This window comes from Jatropha curcas, chromosome 2, assembly GCF_041381405.1.
Source record: "Jatropha curcas cultivar XTBG-Jc1 chromosome 2, XTBG_Jcur_1.0, whole genome shotgun sequence".
NCBI lineage: Eukaryota > Viridiplantae > Streptophyta > Magnoliopsida > Malpighiales > Euphorbiaceae > Jatropha > Jatropha curcas.
The window spans coordinates 446,292-458,205 of NC_143152.1; the positions used below are offsets into that span (position 1 = coordinate 446,292).

The window sequence follows — 11,914 nt, forward strand, 5'->3', positions numbered from 1 at the left end:
TAATAATGATTTGATTTAAAATAATATTAATCTATGGTCTCCCATCCCATTTTTTAATATTATTCTCAACTGTTGAGCTGAAGCTAACTTATTGATTATACGCATATACACACGTATATTATATATAGTAATTCTTTACTTATTGTACTAATATAATTGGAGTTTGAGCTCAAAAAAGCCTACAAAAGACACACACTAACCTACTACTACTACACACATTCTAGTTTACAAAACAGGAGCTTACCACAGTCTCTCACACGCCCATTTCTAAATTCGTGTGTGTAGAGAAGCTGGCTGGCCCATTCAAATCTATGGCTGACGAGTAAGATATAAAAAAAAAAGAGGGTGACTGAGTGAGACCAAGATAATGAGAGAGAGAGAGAGAGAGAGGGGTTAAGGTAAGAGAATAAGAAGAGATATTCTTTTTAGCCATCATAGTTTTTGGTGTTTTCTTTTGAAATCAAACAAAGGCAAAACCAGATCTCTGTAAGAAGAGTCCGAAGTTAGTTTTGGACTATATTAAATTTAGTGGGTGAGTGTGTGGTTATTAGATTCAAAACTCGACTTGGGTATCTTCTTGTTTTTTGGCAGAATTAGAGAAAGAAAGTGAGAGAAAGAAAGAAAATTAGTAGCTATATATTTTGAATACACCAAAGTTTTTTAGCTGTTTGTGTTTGGAGAAACTCTTGTTTTTTTGTTTGTACAGTTCTATCTGTTTTTGCAAGCTTTCTTAGTTTGGTGTATGTGACAAAAGTTTCACTTAAAGTTAAACTTCAATTTAGATATACAAATGATGTCTGGTGAAGCTTTCTCAATTCCCAGTTCTTTACCGGGGTTTGCTCTTCAAGAACAGAATGCAAACCCTAACCCTAAACCTAATCCTAATCCAGCTGCCAAGAAGAAGAGAAATTTGCCTGGAACACCAGGTAACTAACTATCACTGTGCTTATTTATTCTCTGCTTTCACTTCTTGAATGTTTCTTTTTTTTACTTTTGTTAATTAGACTCTGACTAGGATTTGAATTTAGTTTCTTTAATGATGTATATACGTCTTAAACAGATCCAGATGCTGAGGTTATTGCTTTATCTCCGAAGACTCTTATGGCTACAAACCGATTCGTATGCGAAATATGCAATAAAGGTTTCCAAAGAGATCAAAACTTGCAGCTCCATCGAAGAGGTCATAATCTTCCATGGAAGTTAAGGCAACGAACGAACAAAGAAGTCAAAAAGAAAGTTTATATATGCCCGGAAAAGACCTGCGTTCACCATGATCCGTCAAGAGCTCTCGGTGATCTCACCGGAATAAAAAAGCATTTCAGCAGAAAACATGGAGAAAAGAAATGGAAGTGTGAGAAATGCTCAAAGAAATATGCAGTTCAATCTGACTGGAAAGCTCACTCCAAGACTTGTGGGACTAGAGAATATAAATGCGATTGTGGAACTTTATTTTCCAGGTATGTGTATAAGTACACTACTTTTTTTAACTTCTCTTCTTGTTTTTCATAATTAATGTTTCTTCCATTTTGCATTCTTTGAAGAAATAAATGCTCTTATAATGATTTTACATTCAAATTTAATGCTTCCCTTCATTAATGAGTACTGGGTATATATATATATATATATATATATAACAATAACTGCTCTTATATTCATATGGATAGATCAAAACACTGAATTGGGGTTTTTGTAATATATTCAAAACAGGAAAGATAGCTTCATTACGCATAGAGCCTTTTGTGATGCATTAGCTGAAGAAAGTTCAAGAATCAATTCAACTATACCGACAAATCTAAATTTCAGGAATGATACAGTAGCAGTGAATTTGCCTCCTGGAGTAGTTCCAGGCTCCGGAGTTGAAGATATTGCAGACATTAATGTTTCTCAATTCAGTTCTGCGGGTTTTAGAGCAGATTTTAATGGGTATCAAAATCCTGGCTTATCTTTGTGGCTAAATCAAGCAAATTCTCAGATGAATCCTGCTAATACTCTCTATCCATCTTCGAGTTCAACTGGGTTGCCCATTTATGGTTCATCATCAAGCAATACCAGTTTTGGTAATTTAAGCCTATCAGGATTGGCTCATGGATTAAAAGAAGAAGAAGGTGACAATAAAGGGACTAATTTGGTGGATTCTTCATTGCCTTCTCTGTATTCTGATAACAATAGCAATCAAAATAAGCAATCAAAGTCAACTGGACCAATGTCTGCTACTGCTCTTCTCCAAAAAGCAGCACAAATGGGTTCTACAAGATCAAATAATCAATCTTTTTTCGCAAGTAATAACCATTATGGAATAATGAGCTCATCTTCTTCTTCAAATGCGACGAACATCAACTCTCTTAGTCAAGTTTTCCAAAATGTTAGCAATAAGCAACCTGGAGAGTTTAATTTAACTGCAACACCAGGCAGTGTAGCTATGCGAGATTCAATAATGGCTTCATCAACTAGTCTCGATCAAGTTTTGATTATGCAATCCAGTGGAAAACATAATGACCCAGTTCAGTTAAAGCTACAACAAGGTAATTCAAGTTCTATAGAGAATGATTTAACAAGAGATTTTCTTGGAATGAGTGGTGGTCAATCTGGTCGTCCATTTTTGCCTCAAGATTTAGCTAAATTTGCTTCAATAAGCTCCGCCATGGGTCTAAGCCAATTCACTAGCAATCCATGAACGTGTAAATTGTTAGAATATATATATATATATATATATATATATATATATATATCGTGAAACTAAAATCCGAGTTCCGAACTGAGTTAAATGACTCGGTGGTGGAATGGGCAGAGAGCTACAATATTAGAAAGAGAAGAGAAGCATGTGAAATGTGAATGGTATAGGGTGGCTCAGTGGATGTATGAAGTGACCAAACAGTGAGGCGACTCCAAGTCTTGTATGTTCTTGTTGTTTTTATCCTTTTTTCTTTTTATCTTCTTGTTTTATTTCATGTCTTTTATTAACTCTCTTATAGATCTCATATAAATTTTATTTCTTGAATTTTCTTTTTTCTTTACCTCTGCCCTTTTTGGTTTCTTGAAATATTGAAGGGCACAGAAAACTACAAGCAAACCATTGACTGGCCGTTAAAGACTTAATACAAGTACAAGGAACATGGCTTTCTCGTCAAAGATGGTGGGTTCTTTGAAGAAAAATGTTTTAATTAAGTCCTGTAGAGTCTTCTTTACTACTAAAATAATCTCAAGAATTGAGCAAGTTGCTTAATTTAACTTACCAACTTTATAAATATGTTTAATGTGTTAATCAAGTTGTTATAGAGATTAAGCTTTACACGTCTCTTTTTAGCCTAGATGGATCATCAACAAGTACCTTGGTGTCTTATTAACTAGGTAGAATCTAGGTGCTCCATAGACCCTTTAATTTCTAGGGTTTCATTATATATATTAGGCCTAGGAGGAAGCTTGGGAGGAAATTTAGGACAATTTGTCAAAATGCAATTCCATGGTATTTTCTTCATTTTCCCTAATAGATGTCCAATTAATTCTTAATTTTGCTAGCAACTATGTGTCATTTTTTGTGAATGTAAGAAATTCCAACCTTAAAACTATTTTAAATAACAGCTTTCATCATTTATACTAGTTTTTAGAGTTTGAGAGAGTAGATCACGAAACTTTACTCCCTTAACGTTTGATGAAGTAGATCATGAAACCTTACTCCTCCTAACGTTTGGTGAAATTCTATTTAATCAGCTGATACCTGCTTAGACGGTTAATAGTTAATAAAACAAATAAACCATGTTAAAATTGCCAATATTAAGAGAGAATAGTGTGAAGAAAAATATTAAAACTTAAAAAAAATTACAAATTTGAGATTATAAATTTAAAATTAATTCAAGGATTAATTAGAGTCCAACATAAAGAAAAAAAGATAAAAGTTTTTTACCTACCATTTATCTTCAAATCAAAAATGGAAAATTAGGTAAGTTGAGAAACTTTTGCTGAAGAGTTAAGTAAGCTACTCCATAAGCATGAGATGAAAGTAGCTATTACTAGTAAATTTCTTTTACAGGGCGTTTTGTCCTTCCCTTCACCAAAAGTGAAATTAAAGCAATCACATTTGGATTCATCCATCTTCAAATTCAATGATTGGGATAATTTTCAAATCATTCAATTAAGAAAATAATGAAATTAACACTATATTTATAAAATCATCAAATTTTCAGTACTTTTTCTTGGCAAGAACCTGCATCTAAGTCTAATCAGTCAGAAAAAGAAAACTGCATTTCTTGTACCCAAAAGCTTCCTGTCATATTTCCAGGGCAAGAAAAGAAACAGTAACACAGATAAAAAAGAAATTTTCAATTTATATTTTTTCTTTTTCTTTTTCCCCTCCAATTAAAGAAACATTGGAACTATTACAGAATGTTTGCCGTTCCAATGCAGATCAGTGGAAAGGGGAGAGTGCAATAAGACATTTCCTTTACACTATGTTTGGATTGGTGGAAAATGGAAGAGGAAAGAAAATTGAAAAGGAAAATAGAAAAAAAAAACCAAAATTTTTTTCCTTCACTTGTTTGGAAATGGACAAATATATTTATGCTCTTCTCTATCTTTTTTTTCCTTCCTTAATATGTCAAGTTTCATGCAAAGAAAAACCTAGAAAGAAGAAAGATTTTATCTAGGTCTGGATTTTTTTTTTATACTATATTATTATTCTTATTATATATTAAGTGGTGCCCTTATTTTAGAGTTTGCCCTAGCAATCTAGGGCAGTGTTAACCCTAACAAACCGTTTGCCGGTCACCTCTATACTAAAGTTTTGACTTTTTGATGCCTTTTTATCTTGAGATTTGTAGGGTCTTACTTTTGAGAGATTGGGAAAGAACAGAACAGAACCAATGGTTGTCTCGTGAAGAATCAAAGCCTTTTAGAGATTTATATTTATATATATATAATAATTTTTTTATGGTTAATTCAAGGATTAAATAGTTAAATTAGGAATTTCAACTTTAATTTGTAATGAGTAGTAACTTTTTATTGGTACTTGTTGACGACTAGCTTTTGGAGACGTGGGTCGATCCTTGGAGTTTGAAACGTTTCGATTCAGTAGCATTTCTCACTTGTTAAGTTGTTATGCAGACAGCAGAAGCAGGTTTTGATTATCAAACTATTAATTTGCTGTGCATAGGACATTGCTAGCTAGCATTTTTATTTTTTATTTTTTTTTTATTTTAAATAACTTACTATAGAGTCTTGTTTACTTGCCAGATAATTTTTTTTTATGCAAATTTCATTAAATCAAAGAAAAATAATTTAATAAACAAAGAGGGATATTATTCCAAATTTGGAAATTACACGTCGTTTTGCATTTCCATTGAAGGGAACCGAACGACATACGCGCGGCTCCTAAGCGCTCAGCTGGGTAAACTCAATGTGAGCTTTGGGCCCTGTTTGTGGACTTTTTAACAAAAGAAATCATGTGGATTTTCCATACAACTAGATCTGGGCTTTTTTTTCTTTTAGGTTGCTTTGGATGTGATTGGGCCGTTCATTTTGGGCTTTCCATAGTTTTATTACATTTGGAGCTCTAAAAAGAGAATTTCCACGTGGTAAAGCATCAATGGACGAAGACCTTGGAGGGAGATCTGACTAGGCTAACGCCAATAATTCTACGTGTAAAACAATGATTGGTAGAAGCTACGTGTATCTACACAGCGAATTCTTGTACTCTCTCTTCCTCGGTGCTTAATTAAGAAAAGAAGCTCCTCTTCAATATCGTTCTTGAGTTCCTCAAACTCGCTCTGTACCCTTCAAATTGGATTCAAATTCCAAATCCAGACTCAAAACGCAAACGCATTTGTACATTTATGCATGAGATTCTTTCTCTGAAACAACGTCGTTTCAATATATTCACCTAGAGAGATAAGAAAGTAGCGATAATGGATATTGGGAAGTTGTGGTGGCCGGTGGATGGGGTGGCATGGAAAGGGTTGGCTTATACAGTATTTATACTTCATTTTGTATTTGTCTGTCAGCTTTTACTTCTCCAACCTCTCGTTTCTGCTTATGGTATGTTTTTTTCCTTACAATTTGATCAAATTTAGAAAATTTTACTTTCAATTCATTAGGGATTTTAATTGAATCACCTGATTTTTACCATTATAAGCATTAGCCAATCAATAATAATAATTTTATTTATTTATTTATTTTAGATGGTAAAGCTGGGAATGTCGCGGAGTTGCTTGAAAAAGTAGAGAGAAGCGTAAAGGTGAAGCGTTATAGTGAGGCTATAGATGATCTTAATGCTGCAATTGAGGCAGATCCAACGCTGTCAGAAGCTTATTTTCGTAAAGCTTCCATTCTTCGTCAGCTATGCAGGTTAGTCGGGAATTTTGCCTACTCCTAACTTTTTAAAAGATTGAAGCTTTTTTTATATTTCAAAATATATAAAGCTTTAATCTTTTTATGTTTATAATCATATTTTTTCGTGTTTAGGCTCTTAAGGAACATGTTTTGTTAAAATAGTTGCGCCCATGAATGTATATTAGTGATTTTTTATAATTATATTAGAAAAATAAATAAAAAGGAGACAATTGTTATTGGGTTTGCTTTTGAAGATGCTAAATTGGCTGCATTTCTCAATTTTGGCTCTAAGTCAGTGTTAATACAATTAGTATCAGCTTTATTGAATTTATAAAGTCTTTGAGAATTAAATTAATCTCTATCTATTGTTTGGAAAAGTTATGATTTTACCTTTTCTCTAGTGTAGATATGAAGAGTCCGAAAAAAGCTATAAGAAAGTTTTGGAGCTAAAACCAAGGCATTCGACTGCAGATAAAGAGCTTTCTCAATTGCATCAAGCTCAAAGTGCTCTGGATACAGCTTTTACTCTCTTTGATTCTGGTGATTATAAAAAATCTCTGGAGTTTGTGGATAAAGTTGTACTTGTTTTCTCTCCAGCATGCTCAAAGGTAAAATCTTTGGAATATACTGATAAACAACTGAATACTCAAGAGATTGTACTTGATGATTTTGTAATTTCGTGTTCACTAATTTTCTCGTATGAAATGAAATATGGTGCTTTGCGTTTTCCCTGGGAGCTATTTTTGCTATTCAAGCAGTGCAATAACTCAGCGAGAATTGTTTCTTGCAGGCCAAACTCCTAAAAGTTAGATTGCTGTTAGCACTTAGGGACTATTCTGCTGCCATCTCTGAAACCGGGTTTATTCTTAAGGAAGATGAAAATAATCTAGAGGCACTACTGCTCCGTGGTCGTGCCTACTACTACTTAGCTGATCATGATGTTGCTTCGAAGTGAGTAAAAAAATTTTATTCAAAGGTTTAAATTTCCTTGACTCTTTCTGGAATTGTAATTTTAAGAATGTGGCTCTTTCCAGACATTATCAAAAAGGCCTTCGTCTTGATCCAGAACACAGCGAGTTGAAAAAAGCATATTTTGGATTGAAAAATTTACTCAAGAAGACTAAAAGTGTAGGTCCACTAAACTTCTATTGTTTCTTCCCCTCCTAAAACCCCACTGAAACATAAATGCAAATATATTGTGAGTTTGTGACCTGTAGTATTAGTAGTAGTAGTAGTAGTAGTTGAACATACTATTTCTTACAGGCAGAAGATAATGCAAATAAGGGAAAGCTGCGTGTTGCAGTGGAGGACTATAAAGCTGCTCTTGCTTTGGACCCTAATCATCTTGCATATAATGTAAACCTTCATCTAGGCTTGTGTAAGGTGTTGGTCAAGCTTGGCAGGGGCAAAGATGCTTTGAATAGTTGCACTGAAGCACTTAACATAGATGGGGAGCTTCTTGAAGCTTTAGTTCAGGTTTGCTAGTTTCCCAAACAAATCCACTGGAACTGTTCTGCAACTTGCTGGACATTTTTTATCTATGTTTTATTTGCAGAGGGGTGAAGCTAGACTATTAATCGAGGACTGGGAAGGAGCTGTCCAGGATCTAAGATCAGCAGCTGAGAAATCACCGCAGGTTAGTCTTAACATTGATTATTCTTTTTCAACTTTACCCTTATTTTGGTATCTCCACTAAATAACCATTCATCAATTAGAGAATTGATAAAAGAGTAATTTAGTCAATTGCAACTCCCTCCACCCCTGGCCACGAATTGAGGCTGTTTTAATGATTTTCTTAATCATTGTGCAATTTGAAATTGTGACACTTCAAATGGAATGGAGGGAGTACATTTTTAGTCATCTTTAAATAAACATATGTTGTAATGGCAGTTAAAGCGTTATATGGTGTGTTCATTATTTTTCTTATCATTTTATGATGTACTAAATAGGTAAAAAGGGCCTTCCAAGTGCATAAAGCCCCCCATATTTCAATAGTTGGAAAGAAAAAAAATGTCTTAATAGCTGCAACATCAAGTCCATCAAGTGCCCTTGCAAAATTAATTTATTCTATGTTGTGTATAACCTGAGAGTAGCTTATGAATTTCAGCCCGTTTTGGATTGTTTTGTTAGCAAAATATAGCTAGATAATAGCATATTATCAGAACTTTTAAGCTGAAATTCAAGAAAAATTTTCTGAAGCCCAATCAGAGATCAAAATAAGCCTATATTACTGACAAATTATTCAACATTCAGTAGGTGATGTGATTACTTGATTCATTCTGGGAGCTCATATAACCTCTCTTTTATTCACTTGTTGAATGCCTGCTACTGCTAGTACCAGAATCAATAAAGTGTTATTAACAGAAACTAAGTTGTAATATGCTTCAATCATTGGGTTTTGCTCTTATAGTATAGCCTTTGTTTTTAGGCCTTCTCTTCACTCACTGTCTTTTATCCACTTGTATAGGCTTCCCTCTTAGTATTGTTCATGGATCAATTGTCTCTATGCTTATAGATAGTTGATCAAACAAAATTACAATCACTTTTTGTTTAATCATAGCTAAATTCTGCTGGGGCAAATTGTGTTAATTTTACAATTGATTAGAAAAATGAAAGAAAATTGTATCAATAGTATTTCAATCATTGTCTATTCAAAGGTAATTTTGGTTTTTTAACTGAAACCATATTTTGTGAATATTTTTAGGATATGAATATAAGGGAGGCATTGGCGCGAGCAGAGAAAGCTTTGAAGATGAGCAAACGACAAGACTGGTACAAGATTTTGGGACTATCAAAGAGTGCCTCTGCAGCTGAAATCAAGCGTGCCTATAAGAAACTTGCTTTGCAATGGCACCCTGATAAGAATGTGGATAACAGAGAAGAAGCAGAGGCCAAGTTCCGAGATATTGCTGCTGCATATGAGGTATGGTTTTATAATTGTTCTTTTTTTTTTTTTTTTTAAGTTTTATTTAAGCGAGGCATGCTTTAGGCGAGTAAATAAACGAAATTTTATTTTGCTAATGGTGCAAAGTTTTATTATTTGATAAAATTCAACTTAGTGCATGTTTTCCCATGTCTGACACTTGTATTGTCTGTGAAAGGTTCTTGGAGATGATGAAAAACGAGCCAGATATGATAGAGGAGAAGACTTAGAAGAAATGGGAATGGGTGGTGGCGGTGGTGGTTTCAACCCTTTTGGTGGTGGGGGGCAACAGTTCACTTTTCATTTTGATGGAGGATTTCCAGGAGGTTTTGGTGGATTTGATGGAGGCTTTCCTGGCGGTGGCGGTGGTGGATTTCAATTCCATTTTTGATATCATCGAAACATGGGGTTATTTTATTATGACACTATTCTAACACAACTTTGACTAACACTAGTGGGTATCTCAGGCATCACAAGACGTTATAGGTGATTAATATATCCGTTGACAAAGTTTTGCTCCCAGAATATTCAAAATTCTGGAATTTGTATTTGATTGATCAAGTTAATTGATGAGCTGATTCATTGATATGTTGCAATTTTTGCCACCTTATCAAGCTAGCCGATTCTCGACTCTCCGGCAGCTCATGATACATATGAGATATGCATTTCTGTGTGTGTTTCTGCAACATGAAACGATGGCAATTTTTTATGAGATTGTTTGTATATATAATTAACAGTGCTTTTTCAAGGCCAGTCACTAAAGGTCGCTTATTACTTAACCTTTTCAACACTTATCTAACGGTAACCAAATTAAGAAAGGAACAAAATTTTGGCTCTGGAGTTTGAAAGAACGGACAAAGTTTATCAGTTAGGGATTCCAAATTTAGTTCTCATTTTGTTTTTCCTGTATGTTCAAATTTGAATACTTTAGCCAATGCTTCAGGAGAATCATCTACCCTCTTAGTATTAATGAATCAAATGTAAAGAATTTTTATTTGATTTTTTAAGGTACATAAAGGATTGGTAAACCCAAGAAAAGAAAGAAACTACACAATGTATCTACAGGGCAGATCGACCCAATAAAAATCACCAACAAGTACAATCACAAAATCGAGCGCAAGAGAAAGGAAAGTCTCAAGCAATCATGGTACATTTTATATAAAAAGAGAGGGAAAGAAAGACTACTTAGATTCAACTCATAGCTTCAAAGAAATTGCTGCAATAAATGCAATACCAAATGGCACCATTGTTTTTGCTGCAGCTGATGAATCTGCAGGACTATCATCAGAAGTTTTTCCTGCTGCAGGACTTTTTACCGGAGTATCCTCATCCGGCTTAGAAGGCGCAGGTGCAGGAGCCGCAGGTGCACCAAAAAGGTCTAACGGAAGAAGAACTTGATCTACCTGATAAACAGCTAACGAGCCATCGGTATATATAGTGTTGGCCACAGTTGCAGTATCAACACCTGTAGTTACATTCACTTGGTTTCCTGATGTTGTTACATTTAATGGGAACTCGCCATTTGCGCTATTCCCAGCCTGTGTACGCAAGGGATTGCTAACAGTTTGGAATTGTGACATTGCAATAAAACTAGGTAGAATGTGAAATTGCACTAACTGGACCTTTCCTTGATCGGTGAGAGAGTTTAATGTGCCTGGTTTAAGATTAGCGAAGGCATTATCAGGTGGTGCAAACACCGTCAGGCCTTGGTTTGAATTGTTGAGTTGTGTGTTTATTTGGTCAGCTTCTTGGGTGCTTTTCATTAGCTTAATAAAGGTTGTAAACTGACCAGCTTTTTCGAGGATCGCTGTTATGTTCGTCGGGCCTGATGGGGCTGGTGATGGGTTTTGAGCATAAGAAGCTGAGGAATAGAGAATGAAAATCAAGAAAAGAAAGATTGTGGAGAAAAGTTGCTTTCTCATTCTTGCAAGAACTGAATGTGGTCTAAACTACTGTTTTGTTTGCTAAAAAGTGATGGAGAAGAGAGTGAGGTGTGTGAGAGAGAGGGAAGGGGAAAGGGAATATATTGAGGAGAAGGAGAGATGAGTAGTGGCTGTTATAGTTAGGTAAAAGGATCCAAATTTAAGGTGACTCGAGAACCTCTATTCAATTCTTTATTGTTACGGTAGGGAAAGAGTGAGATATTGCTTTGCAAGGCAGGAAATGGACATGGTATATTGTGATTTGTAGAATAAGTGGGTAGGGGTGAGCATCGGTTTAACTGAACTCAATCGAACTGAATTTGGTTCAATCGGTATAATTGAATAGATTTCATGGCGACCACAATTGTATTGAAGACTATAAAAATCAATTCAATTAGTTAGGCAAGTGACCGAACCAAAAACTAAAAACCATTCAGTTGTTATTATTTGAACCGATTGGTAACCGATCTCTAAAAAATCTGACCGAAATGAGTCGGTTCGGTTATTCAGTCCGGGCCGAATACTGCTTACCTCTATAAGTGGGGAACCACTGTGCCAATGCAAAATGATGAAACATATATGTTGTTGCTTGTAGCCAGGGACAACTTTTTAAGAGGCTTTGGATTCAAGTTTTCAATAGTCAATGCAAGCATTAGCCAAGGTTGTTAGTGATTATGACAACAATGTCTGGGTAGTTCTCACAATTCATAAAGTTTCTATGTAAAGGTGGATTTAGAATTAAAGTTGT

General features: G+C 34.7%; 3 protein-coding genes across 4 annotated transcripts; 2 read left to right on the plus strand and 1 right to left on the minus strand.

Moving 5' to 3' along the window:
• Window positions 1–297: 297 nt before the first annotated feature.
• On the plus strand, window positions 298–3,295 carry JKD (C2H2-like zinc finger protein). Of its 2 annotated transcripts, XR_016319498.1 has the most exons (4): window positions 298–926; window positions 1,061–1,457; window positions 1,708–2,894; window positions 3,049–3,295. XR_016319498.1 is itself a non-coding variant. In XM_012226946.4 (3 exons), exons 1-3 carry the CDS (start codon window positions 791–793, stop codon window positions 2,672–2,674), a joined length of 1,500 nt encoding a protein of 499 aa, XP_012082336.1. In that variant the 5' UTR covers window positions 298–790; the 3' UTR covers window positions 2,675–2,998. The 2 variants fall into 2 exon arrangements, 1 of the variants encoding a protein (XP_012082336.1); XM_012226946.4 differs by lacking the exon at window positions 3,049–3,295 and having other exon boundaries at window positions 1,708–2,998.
• A 2,401-nt stretch (window positions 3,296–5,696) lies between these two features.
• Window positions 5,697–9,832, plus strand: P58IPK (DnaJ P58IPK-like protein). Its single transcript, XM_012226948.4, has 9 exons — window positions 5,697–6,027; window positions 6,171–6,336; window positions 6,728–6,929; window positions 7,112–7,272; window positions 7,356–7,449; window positions 7,585–7,797; window positions 7,877–7,957; window positions 9,026–9,244; window positions 9,423–9,832. The coding sequence occupies exons 1-9, from the start codon at window positions 5,898–5,900 to the stop codon at window positions 9,633–9,635; spliced, it is 1,479 nt and encodes a 492-aa protein (XP_012082338.1). The 5' UTR covers window positions 5,697–5,897; the 3' UTR covers window positions 9,636–9,832.
• Window positions 9,833–10,210: 378 nt separating this feature from the next.
• Window positions 10,211–11,263, minus strand: FLA11 (FASCICLIN-like arabinogalactan-protein 11). Its single transcript, XM_012226949.4, has one exon. It carries the CDS (start codon window positions 11,164–11,166, stop codon window positions 10,441–10,443), a length of 726 nt encoding a protein of 241 aa, XP_012082339.1. The 5' UTR covers window positions 11,167–11,263; the 3' UTR covers window positions 10,211–10,440.
• Window positions 11,264–11,914: the final 651 nt, after the last annotated feature.

Coding starts and splice junctions, on each gene's coding strand:
- P58IPK (XM_012226948.4), top strand. CDS start 5,898: ATGGATATTGGGAAGTTGTGGTGGCCGGTGGATGGGGTGGCATGGAAA. Junction 7,798..7,876: donor TTCTTGAAGCTTTAGTTCAG/GTTTGCTAGTTT, acceptor TTTTATTTGCAG/AGGGGTGAAGCTAGACTATT. Junction 7,958..9,025: donor CAGCTGAGAAATCACCGCAG/GTTAGTCTTAAC, acceptor GAATATTTTTAG/GATATGAATATAAGGGAGGC.
- JKD (XM_012226946.4), top strand. CDS start 791: ATGATGTCTGGTGAAGCTTTCTCAATTCCCAGTTCTTTACCGGGGTTT. Junction 927..1,060: donor AAATTTGCCTGGAACACCAG/GTAACTAACTAT, acceptor CGTCTTAAACAG/ATCCAGATGCTGAGGTTATT. Junction 1,458..1,707: donor TGTGGAACTTTATTTTCCAG/GTATGTGTATAA, acceptor TATTCAAAACAG/GAAAGATAGCTTCATTACGC.
- FLA11 (XM_012226949.4), bottom strand. CDS start 11,166: ATGAGAAAGCAACTTTTCTCCACAATCTTTCTTTTCTTGATTTTCATT.